Genomic DNA, 25,592 nt, shown 5'->3' with positions numbered 1-25,592 from the left:
GGCATGCATGAGAGATAATACTACTTTCCTCTGGCCTCCCACCCATTTCGATGGGGCCCATATTTTCTTCTTGTGCGATAGGGAGTTCACTCCCAAAGGAAGCCTTCACAACCATTTACCAATTAGGGAGATTTTAAAGTTTCTTTTCATTATTCCAATTTAGATTCTATTCCACCTTTTGATTCTAATTCCTAGCATTTGGCTTCCAATTTCTCATTCAGATTCCCATTTCATATAGAATTAGATTCCTTTTATAGCCCAATTTTCATTCTAGCCTCTACGACTGGAATTTTGGCTCCTTCCAAAATCATAGAAAATTTTAAATTACAATCTTACTGCACTTGCCATATAGATACATGAAATGTAAGGCGTATTCCCAAGAGAGGGGGGGGGGGGGTGAATTGGGATTTAAAAAAATTTCTTCTACAAAATTCTTTTAATAAGTTTCTTAAGTTAGTTTTGAATCCCAATTTATCTTTCTTTTCAGCTGTCACACACAAACACAATGATTAAGAAATCCTTTGAATTTTAACCAATCTTAATCACATAAGTATAATTGATTTGCAATGATCAATACTCAATCCAATCAATAAGATAAACTTGTTTTCCCAATAAAGTAAAAACTTTCAGCAAGCTTCCAAAATTCAGATTTTGATATCAAACAAGTTACTTGAGTTTAAGTTGGTTAATAAACTTTGATGTTTATCAACGTACTTCCTTTAATCAAGATTTCCGCAATCAATGTACTTTCTTTAATCAAGGTTTTGCAATTATCAAAGCCAAATTACTTTCCAGCAATTAACTAATCATCCACGCAATTTATAAATGCAGAAAATTAAAGAGAGTAGGGTAAGGAGAGTGACACCGTATTTTTACAAGGTTCGGTCCAAGACCTACGTCCTTGCCCCAAGCAAACCACTGTGAGGATTTTTCTTTCCAACTTTTTTATTAGGCCAAAGTTACGACCTCTCTAACAAGAATCCCCTCTCGTTAGTACTACGATCCAATCCTCTGAACCGTCAATAAGTCTCCCTAGCAAGAATCCCCTCTCGCTAGTCCAACGATTCAATAACCTGAATCGTAAAAAACAACAGGATACAATTGTGTACAATGACACTCTCAAAAGAGCTGAATGGTACAATTGAATGCACAACAGAAAATACTTCAATTAAATATCAATATAGAAAGAATTGAAGCTCAGAAATTTATCACCGGGTTCTCTTTTAGATTTGAATTTCTCAATAAGTGAGCAAGGAACCGTGTGATTTGATCAGCAAGAATTTCAGCAAGAAAACTTCAGCAGAGTGTATGCAGTGAGAGTTTGAAGAGTATGAACAATATTGCTTGAATGCTGATTGCTATTTGTTGGTGTGTTAAATCCTTTGGTTTCCCATGTATTTATAGGAAAAAAAAAAGTTTCTATTTCGTGTTCCCCAAGTTGCTTTGAGTATTTTCCAAGTTTTCAAAAAGTTTGGGGTCCAAGAAATCAAATTTGGAAACTTTTCTTTGTTGTTTAAATTTGACCGTTACGAAGTACAATCGACTGCACCTATTGGGGTCAGTCGCCTGTGTTTTTAAAAACCAGCAAAATTTTAAAGTCAGAATGGGTTCAGTCGCTTGTACTCATGGGGTCAGTCGACTGTGCCTATTCTGTGTTCCCAATTTATTTCAGCATAAAAGTACAGTCGCCTGCCCATACAAGTTCCGTTGCCTGAACTTACCCCAACATATGCTTTTTCAAGTTTGTTTCCAAAAATTTTTGTTAACTTTTATACTTGTCATATTGCTTTAAGACTTTTGAAATATTTTCCGAGGTTTTCCAAAATTTGGTCTCTAAGTCAATAATGAAACCTAAGAGCTTCAATGCATCCATATCAACATTAAATGAAGTACTTACATAAGACTCTTTAAAACTTAAACGTTCTAAGCAGAAGTCTTCATGCTTGTCTTTCTTGAGTCCATCTTGTCTTCAAGCTTCAATATGCTTTAAGCTTCATTAGATTTTGCTATCTTTGAGTCCATGCTTTAAGTATGCTTTAAGCTTTCATTTGACCACTTGTCTTTGGAGTATAATCTTTCAACAAAGCTTGTGAGCACTTGATCTTGATCTCATATGCTTGATTCTTGAAATATCATCACTTAACCAAAATATATTAAGTTCCCTTGATTTGTTATTATCAAAATAAGATTTGTAAGCCTTGTTAAGTCAACAATCTCCCTCTTTTTGATGATGACAAATAAGGAGCAAAAAAATGAGTGAACCTTAATAAGACTCCCTCTTACAATAAGCATACTCTTAACAATATTTGGAAAGTAAAACAATCATTCTTATGATGGTATATCAGATAGTAAAAGAGATAGTTTCAAATTCCATGTAAGTACATTTTTCAAGATCTATGGTCAAACAACAATATATGTCTCAGCTGTGCCATATTTATATGTCTTAGGTTTGTCGTAGTTTTGCTCAAAAAATTCTCGCCCTTTTGACATCAATCAAAAAGAGATAAAGCAATAAGCACATACATACTAAGACAAATATTAGAATTAAGCACAAAAACAGAGAATACCATTTATCATGTGATAATCAATAAGTCCTAAACATAACAACATGACATATCAATAACACATGCTTCAAAAAGATAAGCAATAAGAGTAATAAGCAAAAATAAGTCACAAAGTTGTTTTTAATACAAATTCAGTATAGTCAAATAACAAATAGATCTAAGTGTCTCCAGCATTATCATCAGACTCATCATCTCCCCCTTCATCTTCATCTCCTTCTTCACTTCCACCAGACTCAGCTTCCATTGGTGCCTTTCCACGTGAAGAGGAAGTGTCGGTCATATGCTGCTCAATCCGATCAAGTCTCTGGTCTAGAGAAGTATAGTTTGCCTGAAGAGTGCTGTAGTTAGCATGCATTTCTGTACTAAAGTCCGTGAACTGCTGATGATAAGACATAAACCATGAAGGTGCATCAAGCAGAGGTGCTGATTGCTGATCATGAGGTGCAGCTGGTTCAGCCGCTTGTCTTGGTCGTCTTCCACCTTTTTGAAACCATCCTTGCTCGTGTTTTTCATATCTTATTTGCCTAAGAGTTGTGGAGGAGAAAAGATCATATCGAGTACGTTTGATAAACAACTCAGTGGGAGAGGTGACATCGAGACGAGCAAAGAGAAGGTTAAGAACTCAACCAAAAGGCAGAGTTATATGAAGAGCTTCTAATCTTGAGAGCATCCACTTTAGAATTAAACTTGATAAATCAAGCTTCTTTTCTTTCAACAAGCACCACATAACAAAACAATTCAAATATGTCATATGGTCATGAGAACCAGTGTGAGGCAAAATATTATATGTGATAATCTTTTGAAGAATTTGTGCCTGGAGGTTCAATTGCTTGTATAGTGAAGGATTTCCAAAATAAACTGGAGCTTTAGTCATGATAAGTGGCAGAAATTCTTTGGGAGTAAACCCTTGTTCCATAATCCATGGTTGCCCGAAATTAGGACACTCAAATTCTCCTCGGCGAGTACGGAAAATAGGAGCCAAGGTTTCTGGAGTAAGGGCAATGGATTTCCCCATTACTTTGGTAGAACTTACCGACTGGCCTTGAACTAAATTGGCGTAAAAGATTTTAACCAAGTTTGGAAAAACACCCTTAGCTTGATAAGTGACAAATTGCTTCATCCAAGGGTCTCAAACATAGGTAATATGACATGATATTCAATGTTGAAGTAGGTGGTATCCAGAATCTTACCAAGGATAGGTTCCGTAGATGGAAGGTGATTGCGATACCGTTGTTTGGCGTGAGGAGCAACAAGCCACTTCTTGATGTTATCGTCATCTTTTCCTAAAGTAGCACCACAATGTGTAGTGTTTTTCGTTTGTGGCATTTTGATTTCAAAAGAAATAAATGGTGAAAAACCCTAGAAATCGTGAGGGAAGGATGTGGGGAAATGATATTCTCGATTTAATCGGTGAATATTGAGTGTAGAGACACTAGGGATCGAAGAAAAGTGAGTATGGGCGAGTGAAGAGATAGGGTCAGTTGATCGTGGATCTGAAGAGTTAGGGTTTCGCGCACTTTTAAGTATTTAAACACCCGTTAGACAGTTGACTGTACTTAAGGTGCAGTCGCCTGCCCTTTATCATATTTTAATTTTTCATAGACAATAGCATGTCAGTCGACTGAGGCTTAAGGCACAGTAGCTTGTCCTCACCTATCTTTCAAATTTTCTCTTAGCACTCATCATGAATCCTTCTAAGCAACTCTCCTACTGTGTAATAGGCCAAGTTCTCTTCTTATATATATGAATCTATCTTCCTTCTTTTATAATAGTGGCCTTAGGTTCCCATATTGGAGGAAGTCCTCTAAGGATTTTTCGAATCATCTCATAGGTTGAGTAATTTTTTCCTAAAGCATTGAGGGAGTTTATTATATGAGTGAACCTAGTGTACATACTGGTAATAGTTTCATCTGGATTCATCCTAAAGGCCTCATACTCGCTTGTGAGCATGTCAATTCTACTATCTCTAACATCAATTGTTCCTTCATAGGTTACCTCTAATTTATCCCATATTTCTTTGGCTGATTTACATGCCATGACCCTATTGAATTCATTTACATCAAGAACACAATATAATGCATTCATAGCACTTGAGTTTACTTGCAACATCTTATGGTCATTGTCGGTCATCTCTTTTTCTTTTTTAGGTATTTCTTTACCATCCACAATTTTAGTGGGTATAAGGTCACCTTGTGTGACAACTTTTCATGCTTTCCAATCCATAGTTTGTAACTAAATTCTCATTCTTTGTTTCCAAAAGGTGTAGTTTACACCGCAGAAAATAGGTGGTCTAGATAAGGATTGACCTTCAGCAAAGGGAGATACACCTAGGTGTGCCATATAGATCTTTATGTAGCTTCTAATTTAAGATTTACTACAACCCCGCTCTGATACCAATTGAAAAGTAAGGTGTATTCCCAAGAGGGGGGTTGAATTGGGATTTAAAAAAATTTCTTTTACATATTCTTTTAATAAGTTTCTTTAGTTAGTTTTGAATCCCAGTTTATCTTTCTTTTCAGCTGTCACACACAAACACAATGATTAAGAAATCCTTTGAACTTTAACCAATCTTAATGACATAAGTATAATTGATTTGCAATGATCAATACTCAATCCAATCAATAAGATAAACTTGTTTTCACAATAAAGTAAAAACTTTTAGAAAGCTTCCTTCCAAATTCATATTTTGATATCAAACAAGTTACTTGAGTTTATGTTGGTTAATAAACTTTGATGTTTATCAATGTATTTCCTTTAATTAAGATTTCCGTAATCAACGTACTTTATTTAATCAAGGTTTCCGCAATTATCAAAGCCAAATTAATTTTCAGCAATTAACTAATCATTTACGCAATTTATAAATGCAGAAAATTAAAGAGAGTAGGGTAAGGAGAGTGACACCGTATTTTTACAAGGTTCGATCCAAAACCTACGTCCTTGCCCCAAGCGAACCGCTATGAGGATTTTCCTTTCCAACTTTTTTATTAGGCCCAAGTTACGACCTCTCTAACAAGAATCCCCTCTCATTAGTACAATGATCCAATCCCCTGAGCCGTCAACTAATCTCCCTAGCAAGAATCCCCTCTCGCTAGTCCAACGATTCAACAACTTGAACCATCAAAAACAACAGGATACAATTTGTGTACAATGACACTCTCAAAAGAGCTAATTAATACAATTGAATGCACATTAGAAAATACTTCAATTAAATATCAATATAGAAAGAATTGAAGCTCAGAAATTTATCACCGGGTTCTCTTTTAGATTTGAATTTCTCAGTAAGTGAGTAAGGAACCGTGTGATTTGATCAGCAAGAATTTCAGTAAGAAAACTTCAGCAGAGTGTATGCAGTGAGAGTTTGAAGAGTATGAACAATATTGCTTGAATGCTGATTGCAATTTGTTGGTGTGTGAAATCCTTTGGTTTCCCATGTATTTATAGAAAAAAAAAGTTTCTATTTCATGTTCCCTAAGTTGCTTTGAGTATTTCCCAAGTTTTCATAAAGTTTGGGGTCCAAGAAATCAAATTTGGAAACTTTTCTTCGTTGTTTAAATTTGACTGTTACGAAGTGCAGTCAACTGCACTATCGGGGTTAGTCTCCTGTGCTTTTAAAAACCGGCGAAATTTCAAAGTCAGAATGGGTTCAGTCGCCTGTACTCATGGGGTTAGTCGACTGTGCCTGTTTTGTGTTCACAATTTATTTCAGCATAAAAGTACAGTCGCCTGCCCAGACAAGGTCAGTCGCCTGAACTTACCACAACATATGCTTTTTCAAATTCGTTTCTAAAAACTTTTGTTAACTTTTATACTTGTCATATTGCTTTGAGACTTCTGAAAATATTTTCCGGGGCTATAAAAAATTTGGTCCATAAGTCAATGATAAAACGTAAGAGCTTCAATGCATCCATATCAACATTAAATGAAGTACTTACATAAGACTCTTTAAAACTTAAACGTTCTAAGTACTAAGTCTTCATGCTTGTCTTTCTTGAGTCCATCTTGTCTTCAAGCTTCAATATGCTTTAAGCTTCATTAGATTTTACTATCTTTGAGTCCATGCTTTAAGTATGCTTTAAGCTTTCATTTGACCACTTGTCTTTGGAGTATAATCTTTCAATAAGGCTTGTGAGCACTTGATCCTAATCTTATGTGCTTGATTCTTGAAACATCACCACTTAACCAAAATATATTAAGTTCCCTTGATTTGTTATCATCAAAATAAGATTTGTAAGCCTTGTTAGGCCAACAATACATACACATATGCATCTATACACAACACATACATATATTTATGAATGCACGCATTGCTAGATAAATGCATCATATGCATAACAAATCCACATATATATATGTATACAGCGCGTGGAGAGATAAACAATCGATAGATGGCACCCATTATAGAGAATACAATAATTTTTAAACACCACATAATAAACTCGGGTAACAAGACTAGAACCCAAGACCTCCTCGTTATCAGCTCCCATGTCAGAATATCACTTCACCTCAAAGCTTAAGCTATTAGGTTGTGGGCCAACAATGCATATCAAGCTTTAACAGGTTTTGATTCCAATCATGAGCCAATCACCAATTCACCACTTTAGTTTCATCATAAACACAATATCATCTACAAACAAAATGCAACATGCAACTGCATTTTGGATTTGTTATGTCTAGTAAGTTCATAACTAAAGGAAAAGGAAAAATACTTAAGACATACCTTGATGTGCACCTTCTGTGATTGAACAATTCCTAGGTTTTTGCCTGAATAGTGTTAATACTAGTTGTAATCTGTTTCCTAGAATTTTTTTTTTTAAGTCAGTGAAGAGATAATTCATAAATGGGCACCAAGGGAGTGCCACCCATGCACAAGACAATTAAAGGGGGAGAAATAAAAAGATGGGTCAACAATGTGATAGTGCATCCAACTATCCAAGAGATAAAAAATTGTGCGTCCAGCATCTACTGCCCACTAAACCATACTGCCCACTAAATCAACTTGAAGAGTGCGCCATCTATCCTTGAGTATTGTGGGAGAAGAAGTTTTTCCGTCAAAAGGTCTAGTATTTCTCTCTCTCCACACAATCCATAAGATGGCGATTGGGATCAAGGACAAGGCCTTTTTCATTTCTCTTTTTTGTAGAAATATCCTTCCATGCCAGATTTCCTTTTCCCACAGTTTCTGCAGTGACCCAGTGCTACCCCATAACAGCACTGGCCAGATCCAAAATTTCCAGTCCAGGGGCAGTGGAGCAGCAAGTGATCTACAGTTTCAACATCTTCTTTGCATAGAAAGCATGTATTGACTAAGGTAAAACTGTAAGGTTCTTGAGAGTGAGGATCTTCCGAAAGAGCAAAACAAAACAACTTCCGTTGGTGCATGAGTTTCCCAAATAGCTTTTTTTGAGAAATTAAGCTTGGCCTCAGAGGGGCGGTCTACTGCTTGTAGAAGAAGCTGACCGTGAAGAAGCCATTTTTGTTGTGATTCCATAAAGGCACATTCAGATTGATCCAATTGGGGACATTTTTGTAAAGACATCCGTTAAAATGAGCAAAAAGATTGAGCTCCCAATCATGGGCATTTCTAACAAAAGGGATGTTCCAAGCTGCCGCATTGACAGAGTGCTCTACATGCATATTCTCTATAGCATCTTTATTGCAAGCAAGATTGAAAGTAGCAGGAAATTGAGAACCGTGATGAGATGAGTCGCTCAAGCTGTCATGCCAAAACAAATTATTGTTCCCATTTCCAACATGGAAGTGGATGATTGTGAAGAAATCCTGCCACATTTACCTGATTGATTTCCAAATGCTTACCCCATAGGGTTGGTAGGGCTCTTTGGATTCCCACTCATTGTGATCAAAGTCGAGCTTTGAGGCAAAAATCTTTCTCCCTAGTAACTCCCTCTCATTTGTGCATCTTTCGATTCATTTACCAAAGAGGGTTTTGTTGAGAAGCGTGAGAGATTCGAGACCCAAACCACCTCTTGGACTTGGTTGCAATTGCAAACAACATCCATGTGACTAAAAAGAACTTAACAACCTTCCTCATATTTTCCAAACGAAATCTTTTTTCTAGAACTTACCATAGGACTCCCTCAAGTGCATATCATGATCTTCTCTAGGTCATAGTCAAGATTTCAAGGGGTTCTGTTTCCAATGGGATGGGTGTTGTTGTCGGAAGGGGTTTGGAAGGCGGTGTTTGAAAAATGGGGACATGACTGGAATTTTGAATTTGTTCAGAACTGCTTTTTTGGTTTTTTTTTCCCGAATACTGAAAACCTTCAGAGCAAGGAACCATAAATTAGAGTCAGCGAGTAAGAATGACAAGAGAAATAGAGGGAGAAGAAGAACAAGAAGAAGGATGAATAGGGAGACGGGAAGAAACCTGCAGAGGAAGATATAAGAAATTAGAGAGAAGAATTGAGAGAGAAACTGAGTAAGAGGAGAAGAAGAATTAAGAAGGGAGGAAACTGCTGTAAGTAGAAAAGGCAGCAATTGGAGAACAGAACATTAAGAGAATAAGAAGAAAGAGAGAGACAGAGAATTAGAGACAGACAGGAGAAGAAGAGAAGGAAAAGAAAGAAAAAGAGAGGAGGAAGAAGAAGGGAAGAAGAGAACAGTGAGGGGATAATGGGTAAAATGGAAGAATGAAGATCAAATTTGGGCTTTGATTCCAAATGTTGCAGGGGCAGCATCAAGGTTCTGCAACCATGGGAGAGATTAAAAGAAATAGAAGAGAGGAAGAAAGGGGAAGGGAGAAGAGAGGAGATGCAAGGGGGAAGCTCATGTTCACTTCAATTCAAATTCAACAATTGCCTACAACATGACTTTCACACTATTTATAAGAAAGCCTCCAAACACATGAAATTACACATATACCCCTAAAACTACATTAAATAAACATAATCCTAGATGCACAAATATTACAAACAAGCCCCCAAATACACGTAATACTATCGTAATTAAACTAAATACATAGTAAGCTACTAATTCCCAACAATTCTCGATCCAATCCTTTTGAAGTATTCTCCAACAAAGATCTTCTCAAGGTCTTGCTTCTTATCTTACGTCACCAACTTTGTGGGGGCTGCAATTTTCCAAATAAGTTTCCAAGGGAAATGGTTGCTGCACTGTGCCCGTGAGCTAAGGTGTTTATAATATGATCTGACTGTGAAGTTTCCATCCTTGTTCAAAGCCCATTTGGGCTTATTGGAGGGTGGCTTTGGATTTTGTTAAGACTGCTGTAGAAATCTGTTAGTATCAAACTCCCAATCAAAAACATTCCTAATCATGGGAATATTCTAGAACATCCCTTGATTAGTGAACTCTAGGTGTTGGTTAATGAGCGCATCTTTGTCACATGCTATCCTACAATATGGAAACAACGTACACTATGGAACCTCATTTTGAATACTCCTAATAAGTTCATCCATCACTAGAGCAAAAAGATAAGGGATCAAAGTAGATATTGTGATTGGAAATTTCCTTACCACCAGTAGTCCTAATGCTAGTCATAAATGACTGTAGTATACTTACTGCATTCTCACCTTTTCCCCCCTAAAACTCATAAAAGAACTTTCCTAGGTACCCTATTGTAGGCTTTCTCTAAGTCAATAAAAACCAAATGCAAGTCTGTTTTCTCTTCCCTAGACTTTTCTATTAATCTTCTTAAAAGATATATTTTCTGTAGTTGATCTCCCATACATAAAACCCAAATTGATTTTCTTAATACCCCTATTTCTAACCTTTTTATCCTTTCCCACAGTTTCTTTGTATGACTCATAATTTAACTCCATGATCGTTATTACAATTTTGAGTATCTTCTTTATTCTTATATATAGGTATTAACCATTCATATGGCATTTCTTAGTTTTTATAATTGTGTTAAATAAATTATCTAACCATATAATTTCATTATCACCTAGGCATTCCAAACTTCAATTGGATTGTCATTTGGTCTCATAGCTGTTCTGCTTTCCATCTTATTAATGCAAACTTGACTTCATTAACTCTAATTTTTTGAATTAAATCTCAAAATTTCAGCTTTTTCGTCGTTTGTCAATTCTAAGTTCAAGCCTTATCCTTGGTTTCATTAAATGGCTTGTTAAAGTAACTTTTATGTTGTCTTATTTAAAAAAACACTGTTATCCTCATTTTACATTACCTAAGTTCTTGCTTTTCTTTTTGTAGTTCTAGCATGTTTAAATATGTCTTTCCCCTTCTTTTGTATCTAATCTAGCATATAAATTATTAGATGGCCTAAGTTTAGCTTCACAATTTTTTTTTTTGGCATCTTTTCTGCCCTCTTTATACTTTCCAAAGTTTTCTATATTTCTATATTTTTGCCATTTTTATTCCAAATTCTTTGTCATTACGACCTTTTGGACATCTTGATCCCACCACTAACTACCTTTGCTAGCCGAGAATCTTCCATTCACCTAAAATCTCTTGCGCTATCTTTTTAATAGAGCTAGCTATCCTACTCCAAAGAGTGTTTGTGTCTATAGTATCCCCTATTGTCCAATCACCCGCTTTTATCATTTTATCTTTAAATTTTATTATATTTTTTCCTTCTGGGTTCCACCACCTAGCTCTCTTGCATTTCTTTCTGTTCCCCTTTCTCTTCCATTTTTTTTAATACATATATCTAACTCTAGAACCCTATGTTGTGCAGTTAATACTTTCACTTGAGATAACTTTACAATCCTTACATGATAAACGATCTGCCCTCCTAGTTAAGAAACAAACCTGTTTGACTTTATTTTCTTCACTCCATAGTTTTTAAAATTGGCCGATAACAGCTATTATGGCAGATGCATAATAGTATTGATGGTTTTGAGACCATTATAGGGCGCAATATCTTGGAGGTCTTTTGATTAACGATCTTTACCGTTACATACCCTCATAGGCTGTTATGGGCCGTTGTAGTGTGTTAATGACTAAAAATAAGTTTTTGAGTCCTTTTTTTTTTACACTCCCTTTTCCCTTATTGAAGCTTGAAACTCAATTTTAAGTTGGTTTATTTTAGTTAGTAAAAAAATTCATTTTTGTGTTTATTTTCTTTGACATTTAGTACACATTTTTTGATAACTACTATTCAAATAAACCCAACTTTTTCTTGTTCTTATTCTAAGTCCTTTAAATTTTAATTATTGTGTTTTTATTACACCTAATTTGGAAACAAAAATACGAGCTATGCATTTTTTTCCTTGTTTAATTTATAGACTCTATATTTTGTCTTTTGGATAACAAAAATTCCATCAAAGACTAAGAGAGTACAAAATATGGGATTCTATATTTTATATTTCTTTATATTTAGGATTTTTTAGTTTAAGTTTGACTTATAATCAATAAAATAGTGAAAAAACAGCAAATGCATGCTTTTTCTCAATGAGCATGACATCCCATATTTGTAGTATATGTTACATTTAAATTGATTAAAATTTTTCAAAATCATCGAAATATAAGATTTTGGGATTGGAACTTGTGAGTCTATTGTTTTTAATAACTTTGCTGATGCCAAAAATGAATTCACAGAAGTAGTATCCATTACCCATTACATAACATCTGCAATGGCTGCAACTGTTACCGTTAGGCGGACTGTCACCGTTATTTAAAACCATGGTCCATTCTTGAAGGTTGTTAAGTTTTCTTCTCTCTTCTTAGAATATCTATATCATATGACATGCAGAAGTCTAAGATAATATATCCACTCATTTTTATCTTCATATCCATCTCCTCCATGTATTCTCTCATAGATAACCTTTATTGTGCTTTCCTATGTGTCCATATCCACTCATTTTTATGTTCATATCCATCTCCTCCATGTATTCTCTCATAAATAATGTTTATTGTGCTTTACCATGTGTCCATTCAAATAAGCTCCAATGAAATTATATATATGTATATATATACATGTGTATATATATATATATATATATATATATATTTATTTATACATACATACATACATTAAGATTCCAGAAAAAAAGAACACCTTCGCATAATATTTGCATATTCCGTTACCATGATAAACTGAAGCCTAGTGCAATGATGGATGCTCAGTAAAATATTATTAAAATTCAATGACCTAAATATTCTAATTTTGGATTTTAGAAACAAAAATGCTAAGATTCAAAACAAGCCGACGCTAGTTAGTAGAATCAGGTAGTTTAATTTAGAGTTGGACTTTTTGGTGTGTATTGCTGTCCTGCATGTGCGAAGAGCAGCTGTTTTCTTAGGGGCAGCATGTTGTTTGTATATCCCCCTCTCCTTTCTCTTGTGCATTCTTTTTTCTTAACAAAATTATATTTTCATGCTTTTGTTTCAAATTTTTGTATAATTTTCCTTACAAAGTCATTAACAATATTAATGGGAGAAGAGTAATTTTTTTTTTTTGGCATCATTGAATTCCCATAAAATTTAGATTTTGTCCAATAAAATTTGAAATTTTAACCAGCATATAAATCAAATTAAAATAAAGAAAACATATGTCCTACTAACAAAAATGAAGTAGTGTTTACCAAATTATTTGGAATTGGTTGGACTTTGTGTGTGTATTGCTGTGTTGCATGTATGAAGGGCAGCATTTCCTACCATCTTCTCAGGGGCAGTTTGCTGCTTGTACATCACACACATGCACACACACACACACACACACACCCACAAAAATCTCTTTTAATGAATTCTTAATTGACTTCATTGCTTTTTTTATTTATACATGGTATGTCATCTAAACTAGCAGACTTGTTTTCAATCTTAATATTGTTTTTGTTATTCAAATTGGTATATGCAGGTTATTGAACAGCAATATATATGTACTTTTAATATTTTATTGAGTATTTATCATTACACTTGAGCTTTAATTTATTATGGTAATTGGATGTACATTTTTTTTTTAATTTAATATTTTTCTACTTTTGTATAGTGAAGGCAGGATGTTAGTTGATGGATTATATGGTTGATAATGAAATATGAACATTTAGGTAGCTTCCACCTTTTTTTCTTTGGTAAAAAAAGTCCTAGGCAACAATATTTTTTCTAAGAAGAGAGTTTATTTCTTGTGAGTAGTATATTTGTTTTTAATATTTTGTTGAATGCTTAATATTGCACTTGGACCTTAATTTATTAGGTGAAAAGTATATATATTTTATTTATTTAGTTAGTTGGTGTGAGGTTTGTAGGTCAAAGGAGGGAGAGCTGGGTCTAGTAACATGGCTTTTTTAGCTTAACGGCTATGGCGCATCCATCTAGAAGAATCATCCCTTTGCATGGTGCAATAAGAAGCAAGTTCGGGTTGGATGAGAATGGGTGGGATACCAATGTTAATATATGATGTTCTATGGGGAGTCCGTGGAGGTCCATATCTCAGATTTATTCTTCTTTCATCCCTCACACTAAACTTGAGGTGTGGAGAGGTTCTTGTATCCGTTTTTGGAAAGACCCTTGGCTGGGTAACACATCCACTTCTTTCCCTCATCCCTTTTGACTGAGTTTCAAGCAAAATAGAGTCATATCATTCTTTGTTGGGGATTTGAGTAGCCCATTGGTTTCCTAGAATCTTCATTCTGGGAGACCTCTTGACAATAGGGAGTTGGTGGAGTTGTCTTCTTTGTTATCTCTATTGAATGGGAGTAATCTGTATTTGAGGGATGTATGGTCTTGGTCTTTGGTTCAGTCGGGAGTGTATTCTTACAATATATTTTTGGATTCTTGACTCCAATTCTACTTTCCCACTTATCATATCATCTGGAAGGCCAAGGCTCCCCCAAAAATTAAGGCTTTCACTTGGTTGTGCTTAATAAGATTAATACTATTAATTTGCTGCAAATCAGAAGACCTTTGAAGGTTCTCTCTCCCAATTTATGTGTGCTCTGTTACAAAATTTCGAGACAGTTTCTCATCTTCTTTTGCACTGAATTTTCTTGGAGGATTTGGAATAAGCTTTTTGGTTTTTCAGGAGAGAGCATGGTATGCCCTTATTTGGTGGGAGAAAATTGTTAGTTGCTTCTTTTGCAGGCTTTGGAAGAAGGCAAAGGCAGTTCTATGGAAGTTTGGAATACTTGTAGTTTTATGGGGGTTATGGTTGGAGCATAATGCACGGATATTCACTGGGACGATATTAAATTGGGTGCTGGTTTGGGATAAAATTCTTCACTATGTTATGTTGGTTTGGAATTTTTCAGAGGAATTAGTTTCCAGGAGTTACGAAGAGATTGGAGGAACCCATGAAGAGGTTGGAGGAACCGATTGGCTTGTTGATCTTATGTTTTTTTTGTTATTTATTAGTTGTTTTGTTTTGGATTGTTCCAGGGCCTTTTCAGGAGATGTTTTATTCTCCCTTGTATAAATTATTCCCATTAATGAAATTTTCTTTTGCTTTCAAAAGTGAAAAAAAGGGTAAAAAAGGTAATTTTATTAATGATGCGAATTTTTTTTTAACATTGGTTAAATGTTAACTTACAAAAAGGTTGTTTTTGTCAATGAATTATAATATCAGGGGTTCTTTGGTTGTCAGAAACTCAGGGACGCAAATATCATATTCAAGAAGGTTGAAGTGCTCTCAAGCCAATGCTGTTTCCCGTCTCCTCTTGCGCTTCTGCTCCTTGGTGGTATGGCTGCCATATAGTATGAAAGGAGTAGATTACTATCAATCCATTGAGATGGAAGGGAAAACCTTTGATCTGAGACTGGATAAAGTGGGTGAGGGAGATCTTCTGTTTGTTCTTGAGCGTAATCTGAAGCAAAATTGATGGGTGAGGCTTTCTGTGGAAGTGCCAAAATGGTTTTTCGATGGTATGGCTTCAGATTTTTGCAGGCAGGGAAGGGGGTTTTCAATGCACTAAATTTGGTTGTGTAAGGTATTGGTTGGCGACTCAACCAGAAAAAGTTGGGAAGTTCTTGGAGATTGGGTTGGGATGGAAGGGAAGACATAATTTAGTTTCATTTGGAGGACCAGAGGGGGATGGGTGGGTAAAAATCATGCAAGAATTTCATGCAGTGGTTAGGGTTCTCCTGAATGAGAAGATTGGTGTGGGTGAAGATTCACAGAGGGGTGGTCATTCTTGGAGCCAGGTAGTGTCAGCGGTGAAGAGCGGGATCTGTGATAAATGTCATTGGATGATGCAGATGCAGCTGCAACATGTGATGCAGCAACAGATGAAGCAGCAGATGCAGCAACAGATGAAGCAGAAGACGCAAGTGCAGCAACAGTTTGATCATCCATCGCTGGCAGGACATCTCTGTAAAGGGACTACAGATCTGATGCCAGAGGCGGTTAGGGTTTGTTGGGGGATGGGGATGCCTGGAGGTGGGGATGGAGTGGCCAGGGGTGCCTGACCATCAATTTGGACTTGGGATGGATTTTGGGTAATCCATGTCTTGAGGACTTTGGGCTGACTAAGTGAATTGTTTGCGAGTGCAAATGCATTATATAGTGATCTGGCCCAATTTCAGCCCAATAGAAGTCGATATAAGCCAACAGCCTTTCGAAACTTATAGCAGCTTATGGGCTTCCTGGCCAGGCCCAAAATTCTAATTGTCATGGAGAAGGTAATGAGCCCACTACAGAACTTAGAGATGGACGGTATAAGCTCGTCACTGTTAACTCTCATATGGAGTCCGCCCTTCTCCTTTCGCAGAACAGGTTTATGCTTTATTGCAGGAAAGGGACTCCAGGCCTTCCACTGCGCAACAGAAGGGGATTGGTTGGATGAATCCAGCAAGTCAACCTCCACCTAGGGTTTGTGGTAACTTAGTTAGAATTAGGAACTCAATTGGTGATCCTGTGCTTCCAATTCAAGAGGGTTGCTGCCAGGATGAGGGTTTGATAGAAAAGCTGCCCTCAGTGTTCTCTGAGGGAGGGGCTTGTACTAAGGTTCACAAAGGTGGGTTGTACAACATGCAGAAGTTGACTGAGATCTGAGATCAGTGTGGATATGTTTCTGAATCATCTGATCTACTCGGGGATTTGTCCTACGTGGCACCATCTCCAGTGGTAGGCTTGGAGGGCACTTTTATAATTGAGGAGGAAGGTTTGGCAAAGCAGCAACAGTGTAACGAAGGGATTTTGCCCACTCCAGCTGTTGAGGCTGATCTGGACGGACTTAGATGCTCAACAATTGATGGATGAGATGGGGTTGTGGGTTTCTAGTCCTGGAGGTAACGAAGTTTGCTTGGACGGACTGGGGCAGAAATTGAAGAAGGGGTAAGATGAATTAGCTAACTTGAAGCACTCGGTGAACTATGAGGGCAAGGGCTTAAGGAGGGGGTTCCTTATGTGGCTTGTTAGTTAGGTTATTTATTTATTTATTTAATTTTATTTGATTTTATGTTCTTAGGGGGATTGCCTCTCCTCTTAATTGTAATATCCTTTCCTCTCCTTAATTTATGTTCTTTTTCCATAAATACATATATATATATATATATATATATATGTATATGTATATCATATTCAAGAAATCAGGGTTTTTTCTTTAGATTTTACCCTTAAAAATAAAACTATTTTACTACGATTTAGTCCACTTTTGAAGGTTATTCAGTGTTCTTCCTTTGTAAAAGCTCCTATGTTTTTTTTTTTTGGCTTAAAGGGCATCAATGGGATGGCACCCAAGTACAAGCATACAATGATACAAAAGGAAATCATCTATACTTCAGGCTGTCAAGAAGGTCAATAATCACATAAAGGTCAATAAAAAACAATCCACCATGCCAACTAGTTAGCTGTAACAATCCATTGGTCTTTGACAACATGTAAGGGTGTGGCAGATCCTTTGAAAGCTCTTTTATTTCTTCCCACCAACGTGGCAAGGGGAATGAGGGTGAAAGCTTTCCTCCTTGCTTGAGTGGATACCCTCTCAGGCCAACACTTTGTTGTGCAAATCAATGCGCAGCGTGTGGAAACTGATCGTATAGTGCAGCAGCCAACGATGAATAATATGGAAACACAATCACACATATTATATGAAAGCAATAAAACAATGACACAAGGGATTAATGTGGTTCGGTAATGCCTACGTCCACGGGAGCTAACGGCTGTAATTATTACTATCTTGTCAAACAAGGGTTACAACAATTGTATATATGCTAACCTCAGAGGTTTTCCCCCTAAAATCCGAACCTATTCAACTTCTCAATTCAAAATTCAAAAAAACAGCGCTGAGTAACTGAGCAAGAAATCAGGGTTTTTTCTTTAGATTTTACCCTTAAAAATAAAACTATTTTACTACGATTTAGTCCACTTTTGAAGGTTATTCAGTGTTCTTCCTTTGTAAAAGCTCATATGTTTTTTTTTTTTTTGGCTTAAAGGGCATCAATGGGATGGCACCCAAGTACAAGCATACAATGATACAAAAGGAAATCATCCTTACTTCAGGCTGTCAAGAAGGTCAATACTCACATAAAGGTCAATAAAAAACAATTCCCTATGCCAACTAGTTAGCTGTAACAATCCATTGGTCTTTGACAACATGTAAGGGTGTGGCAGATCCTTTGAAAGCTCTTTTATTTCTTCCCACCAATGGGGCAAGGGGAATGAGGGTGAAAGCTTTCCTCTTTGCTTGAGTGGATACCCTCTCAAGCCAACACTTTGTTGTGCAAATCAATGCGCAGCGTGTGGAAACTGATCGTATAGTGCAGCAGCCAACGATGAATAATACGGAAACACAATCACACATATTATATGAAAGCAATAAAACAATGACACAAGGGATTAATGTGGTTCGGTAATGCCTATGTCCATGGGAGCAAATGGCTGTAATTTTTACTATCTTGTCAAACAAGGGTTACAACAATTGTATATATGCTAACCTCAGAGGTTTTCCCCTCGAAATCCCAACCTATTTCAACTTCTCAATTCAAAATTCAAAAAAATAGCATTGAGTAACCGAGCAAAACCGTCAACGGCTTCTTCTCGAAACCAAACTGCCGATGTAATCGTTGATGGTCTCTGCCAAACCGTCAACGGTTTCTTCCTGAGCTTGAAACCGTCGATGCAACTCTGCAAATCGTCAATAGTTTCTTTTGCAAACTAGCTTCTTCGTTTTTCTAAACCATGTTTTCTTTGTACATGTGTTCCACTCAATATATGAGCTACATATTACAACAATCTTCGCCTTGGAGCACATACACCCCTTAGGAGAAAAACGAAAAACATAACCCGCAGCTCCACCTGGGACAATAGGTTGAGACACCTCCAGTCTAGCATCTTGAGACTTTGATCAAGTCCAAGCAATGCTTGAACTTATCCATGGTAATAGACTTTGTCAACACGTCTGCTGCATTCTCAGAAGTGTGAACTTTCTCAAGCAATAGCTCACCAGAAGAAACCAATTCCCGGATCTTGTGAAACCTCACATCTATGTGCTTGGTCCTCGCATGATACATCTGGTTCTTCAACAAATAAATGACACTCTGACTATTACAACATAGCTAAACTCTACCTTGCTAAATACTCAACTCCTTGACCAATCCTGTAAGCCACAATGCTTCCTTGGTAGCTTTGGTCACTGCTATATACTCCAATTCAGTTGTAGATAGTGCAACTAGAGACTGTATCATGGACCTTCAACAAATAGGCCCTCCCACAAGGGTGAACACATACACTATTGTAGACCTCCTGTCATCCAGGTCTCCTACATAGTCTGCATCTACATATCCCAGAACTAATGGATCACTCTGTAGCCTGCCGAACATGATGCCATAGTCTGTAGTACCCCTCAAGTATCTGAAAATGCACTTGACTGCATCTCAATGCTGTTAACCCGGATTTGAAAGAAACTTGCTCACCACACTAACAACTTGTGTTAGATCCGGTCTTGTATATACCATAGCATACAGTAAAAACCCCATTGCACTGGCATATGGAACCTTTGACAAGTCACGAACATCATCATCCGTCTTTGGGCACTGGGCGGTAGACAATCTAAAATGATTTGCCAACGGTGTACTCACCGGTTTTGCATTATCTATGCTAAACTTCTCCAACACCCTTTCGACATAGCTACCCTGAGATAACCACAATCTCCCTGCAGCTTTGTCCCTGCGAATTTCCATCCCAAGAATCTTCTTGGTTGCACCCATATCCTTCATGTCAAACTCTTTGCTCAATAGTGTTTTCAACTGATTAACCTTAGTCATACTTTTCACAGCAATCAACATGTCATCCACATAAAGCAATAGACAAATAAGTGAACCATCATCAAGACTCTTCACATAAATGCAACAATCGTACTCACACCTCTTGTAGCCAATCCGGATAATGTAGGACTCAAAAACGTTTGTACCACTGCCTCGGAGACTGCTTCAGTTCGTGAAGTGATTTCCTCAGTTTACAAACCAAGTGCTCTTGTCCAGGTTGACTAAACCCTTCTGACTGTACCATGTAAATCAACTCCTCCAAATCACCCTAAAGAAACGCTGTCTTTACATCCATCTGCTCCAAATGCATATCGAAATGTGCCACCAATCCCAATGCTACCCTGATAGAAGTGTGTCTGACCACAGGGGAGAAGGTCTCATCATAATCAACTCCTTTCCTCTGTGAGTAACCCTTTGCTACTAACTGAGCCTTGAACTTCTCTCATTCTTTTTCTGATACCGCTTCTTTCTTCCTATATACCCATTTGCATCCTATCGCTCTCTTTCCTTCTGGAAGTTCCACCAACTCCCACATGTGGTTCTTATGCAATGACTCCATTTCCTCCGCTATAGCACCCATCCATTAACTTTTCTCTTGGCTGTGCACCACCTCTTAAAAAGTAGTAGGATCCTTGCTACTAGTAATGAGTGCATAAGAAATCAGATCATCAAATCCATACGTGGGGGATGACCTGATAGTGCGTCTGGGTCTATGTATAGCTATACTATGATGTTGTTGGTTTCCTGAGTTAGAACTCCTTGCATTCTGAACATTTTCATCTTTGCCCTGAGTCTCTAACTCCACCTGCACCACATGCTCATTGTTGCTATAGTTTTCTAGCACTTGCTTCTCTTCTTCTTCTTCTTCTTCTTCCTGAGTACGCTGCAACATGACTTTCTCATCAAAAACCACGTCTCTACTAATCACCACCTTGTTTGTCTTTGGATCCCACAACTTGAACCCTTTCACACCTTTCTGATACCCTAAAAAGATACACCGTCTAGAATTTGCATCAACTTTCGATCTCTCCTCACTAGAAACGTGCACATAGGTTGGACATCGAAACACTCTCAAACCAGAGTAGTCTATTGCGTTGCCTATCCACACCTCCTCTGCATCTTTCCCATCTAATGAAGCCCTTGGTGATCGGTTAATCAAAAAACACGCCATACTCATTGCCTCTGCCCAGAAATTCTTTGCAAGCCCTGCATTCAACCTGAGCACCGAGCTCTTTCAGCTATAGTTCTGTTCATCCTTTCCGCCACACCATTCTGTTGTTGTGTCTTGCGTACTGTAAAGTGTTTCCTTGTGCCATGCTGCTCGCACAACTCCATGAACGTCGAATCAGCGTACTCAGTTCCATTGTCTGACCTGAGGCATTTAATCTTCCTCCCGATTTGGTTTTTCGCCTTTAAACCTAGCAAATGTCTCTAACTTGTGCTACATGAAGTACACCCAGACCTTTCGTGAGTAATCATTAATAAAACTCACGAAGTACATATGTCCACCCCGTGATGCTACCCTTATCGGCCCCCAAACATTTGAATGAATATAGTCAATAATCCCCCTGTCTTGTGTGTGACTGTCTTGAATTGCACCCTATTTTGTTTTCCAAGAACACAATAGCTGTAGAAATTCAGCCTACATGTTTTGAACTTTTGACACCCTTCAAAAGATTTCTCTTATGGAGCTCCATCATCCCACGCTCACCCATATGCCCTAACCGCATATGCCGCAAGACAGTATTATCTGACTCAGATTCTGTAGCTGCAGTTTCACGTACATCTGTGATACCCAACAATGCATAGATATTTCCTGCTAATTTCTATCCTTTCATCACCCTTAAGACTCCTTTACACACCTTCATTACCCCACTTTAAGACTTGTAACTAAACCAGTTACAATTTAAAGTGCCCAATGAAATCAAATTCTTCCGTAGATTCGGTATATGCCTAACATCACATGATGTTCTCACAACACCATCAAACATTTTAATTCTGATATTCCCTATTTCAACAATTTTGCATGAAGCATCAATTCCCATAAGGACAGAACCAAAATTTACTGACCTGTAGGGTTGAACCAACCATGTGATAAGAGCATGCCGAATCTAGGATCCAAGAATTCGTGAGGCAATCTGAACCTGATGAAACAGAAAGCATATCACCATCACCGCTCTCTGAGTCTCCTTCTTCCGCTACATTCGCAGATTTTGATGAACCATCTTGATTTTCTGCATTCCCCTTCTTCCTCTCTGGACAATCTAGTTTTATGTGCCCCTTTTTCCCGCACTTAAAACACTGTATGTCCGTATTCTTGGTTACCCTTTACCGCAAGCCCTTCACCTTGTAAAATCTCATCGTTGGCTTTCTTCCTCTAATGAAAACCTAACAGAGCGCTTGTGACCTCTTTCAAATTCAGGTTTCTTTTCCTCACGCCAAAGTTGTAACCAAATTTTCATATGTATGAGATGCAGGTAGGAATTTAGTAGCATCAACGCCTTGTCTTCTTCCTCAAACTTCACATCAACCCGCATCAAATTACTGGTGATCTGATTGAATACGTTGATGTGCTGGTTCAAATTCGAACCCTTTGTCATCTTAAGTCAATACAGTTTCTGCTTAAGATGCAACTTGTTCGTCAAAGATTTGGACATATACCGAATTTCTAGTTTTTGCCAAACTGCTATCGGAGATTCCTCATCCATGACGTGACACAATACATCGTCAGCCAAACAAAGCCTGATAGCTGCCACAACCTTCGCTTCCAATTTCTTTCAACTTGTTTCGTCCATGCCTTCCGGTTGACTTCCATATAATGCCTTCACCATACCCTGTTGCACTAATAGATCCTTAACCCTCCTTTGTCATAGTCTGAAATTTCCCGATCTATCGAACTTGATAACGTCGAACTTTGCAGAAGAAATCCCAGAAGCCATTGTAACCAATTGCTCTGATACCAATTTTTTGTGCAAATCAATGCACAACGTGTGGAAACTGATCGTTCAATGCAGCAACCAATGATGAATAATACGGAAACACATTCACACGGATTATATGGAAGCAATAAAACAATGACACAAAGGATTAACGTGGTTTGGCAATGCCTACGTTCACGGGAGCAAACGGCTGTAATTTTTACTATCTTGTCAAACAAGGGTTACAACAATTGTATACATGCTAACCCTCTTCAACCTTTGGAGGTTTTTCCCCCGAAATCCCAACCTATTCAACTTTCCAATTCAAAATTCAAAAAACAGCGCTGAGTAACCGAGCAAAGTCATCAACGGTTTCTTCCTGGGACCAAACCGTTGATGTTACTGTCGATGGTCTCTGCCAAACTGTTGACAGTTTCTTCCTAAGCTTGAATTTTTCGATGCAACTCTGCAAATCGTTGACGGTTTCTTCTGCAAAGCAACTTCTCTGTTTTTCTAAACCATGTTTTCTTTGTACCTGTGTTCCACTTAATATATGAGCCACATATTATAACACACTACTTCCATTATTCTGGCAGTAACACACTCCTTTCCTTGGACCATTATATTGGAGGATGAGAGAGTGTGGGAGGGTGATCCTTCGGGTATGTTTTCTTCAAAATCTTTTTTCTCACACCTATTGAAAACCTTGTCCCCTAATCTTTTCCCTTGGAACCACATTCTTTGAAGGGCTAAGGTTCCCGGTAAGATTTGGACCTTAGTTTGGACCACGATCTTGGATAGGATTAACATGCATGATCTGCTTTAGAGAAAGCCCTACAAGGCCTATTAGTCCCATCCCCCCACATGCGTATCGTGTTCTGCAAACGCAATGAAATGAATGCTCGTCTCTTGTGTGTTGCAGGGTGGCAGCATAGCTTTAGAATGCTCTATTTCCCTAAGCAGGGGAAGATTGGGTGGCGCCATGGATTGTGGGAGAGCTTTTACTGGTTAGGTATAGCTTGTTTAGGGGCTTTGGCAGAAATAGAAATGATAGAGCTCTTTGGAGTGTAACAGTTTCCGCCATTCTTTTGACCTTGTGGATTGAGAGGAATGCTGGAATTTTTAAGGGTTGCACAACCTGCTCACGGATTTATGGGATGGAGTGATATTACTCACCTAGTTTTGTGTGTGTTTCCTCAGTTTTTTTTAAGGGTTTTATTGCTTTCTGATCTTAGAAGGGATTGGAAGGCAGCACTTTTGTAATTTAAATACCTGTATTTTTCTGTTCTTTGGATCTTTATCGAGGACTCCTTCTCCTCTACATGGTCTTAAATTTCCACGAATTTATCAAAATTTCTGTCCAAATTTCCACTTCCTGTCGCCCTTGAAATCGTATTGGCAGTTGATTTCTATCTTATAAATTTTCTGTCAAAATTTTATGCAAATCATCCAAAAAAACTTGGATATTAGTGATAACTTTTTATTTAACCATTTATATATACATTATCTATATTTGTATAAAAAATATTTAACTGAGTTTATGAATTTCTCATTTAATAACTGAATATATTTAATAAGAATATTATATTACAGTTACTGCGCCTCATACACAACATAGCCATTATTGAGGTATTTAATTTTATAATATGTTAGTTCTGGTCCTTGCATTATTATATCTGTTAACCTTAAGTGTCATAAAAAGATTCCATGTTTTACTACTAATTTCCATCATTTCTTAATATCAAAATTGAATTGACGTCAAAATCGAAATTGCCAAACTTTTGAAGCTTCGACATTTAGTCAAAATTGAAATTTAAGACCTTAGTCCTCCAAGCCTTGTACTCTGTTTTTTTGGATATTAATAAACTATCTTCTCTTATTCAAATGAAAAAAAGAAAAACAAACTGCTGCCTGATCATAGAAGCGGCCTGGTTCCAAAGTCAAAGATCATTTTTGTCTCCATATCCATGTCTTCCATGTATTCTTTCATGACCTTTATTATCCTTTCCTATATGACCGTTTAACTCTGTTCCTAGAAAAATTTGTCACCCCTGATAATCCTTGTATATTGCCTTCCATTTCTTCTCGAAATTGCCTTTCCGACCTCTACATATCATATTTTAGATTTTCTCCACTATGCGAGTACCCATTCTTTTGCTATTCTTTTTTTGGTGCATCAAAATTCTAAATCCAGACCTTACAATTTCTCTAGATTTTTCATCTGCCCACTGTTTCTCAAAGGCCAATTATGTTCATAATAATATTTCTTCAAGTAATTATGTGAAGTGTCAATTATCTTCATGCTTTTGGAAATAAGAATAATATGTTCCAAGTTACTAACATAACTCTAGTATCCTGGACTAGCTTTTTGACACGTGAAGAATGGTTTGGGAACTTTTGCATATTTGACACATACTCAGGCACCAGCATGGCAGGGTGATGACCTAGCACACCTTTCCCTATTATTCTCTATATCTGATTGGTGATATTGCAATGCATTGCTTGCAGGGTACACCCTAACAAACAATCGGTAACAATCCATGTTATAAATATTTGACAAGTTTTATGATTGCTGTCATTTACCTAACAAAGCCTGATGTAGTGCCTCACGTAAGAGGGACCTTTCAGGGCATGTGGTTCCCTAGACAATTTGATGCAAAAAAAGGAACCTCTGCATATGAGATGGAATGCATTGTTTCTTTTGATTATGTGTTCTTTGTTTTTTTCGAAACATATATTTAGCAGTTGCTTTTTTTTTTTTTTGGGTTGCTGCAGACTTTAACGGATCATAAAAATGAAGTTTGGTTCGTGCAGTTCTCTAATAATGGTAAATACTTAGCCTCGTCATCAAGTGATTGCACTGCCATTATATGGAAGGTACCATTCTATCCTTGTTCTTTTGCTTGTGCTTTAGGAGTGAAAGAAAGTTTTTAATGTTGCTGGGTTGCACTAATGGCTAATTCTTTGTCTCTAG

The 25,592-nt window shown here is 37.2% G+C and overlaps 1 protein-coding gene across 2 annotated transcripts in view; it reads left to right on the top strand.

The window, feature by feature from the left end:
* Positions 1 to 25,592, top strand: part of LOC131155157 (WD repeat-containing protein WDS homolog) — a 50,208-nt gene that overhangs the window by 4,850 nt on the left and 19,766 nt on the right. For both annotated transcript variants that reach the window (XM_058108100.1, XM_058108101.1), the window contains exon 2: positions 25,394 to 25,495. In XM_058108100.1, coding sequence (XP_057964083.1) covers positions 25,394 to 25,495 — 102 coding nt within the window. The remainder of the gene's footprint in view (positions 1 to 25,393; positions 25,496 to 25,592) is intronic.

The sequence above is a fragment of the Malania oleifera genome, chromosome 5, assembly GCF_029873635.1.
Source record: "Malania oleifera isolate guangnan ecotype guangnan chromosome 5, ASM2987363v1, whole genome shotgun sequence".
NCBI lineage: Eukaryota > Viridiplantae > Streptophyta > Magnoliopsida > Santalales > Ximeniaceae > Malania > Malania oleifera.
This window is presented reverse-complemented; position numbering and strand designations above follow the sequence as displayed.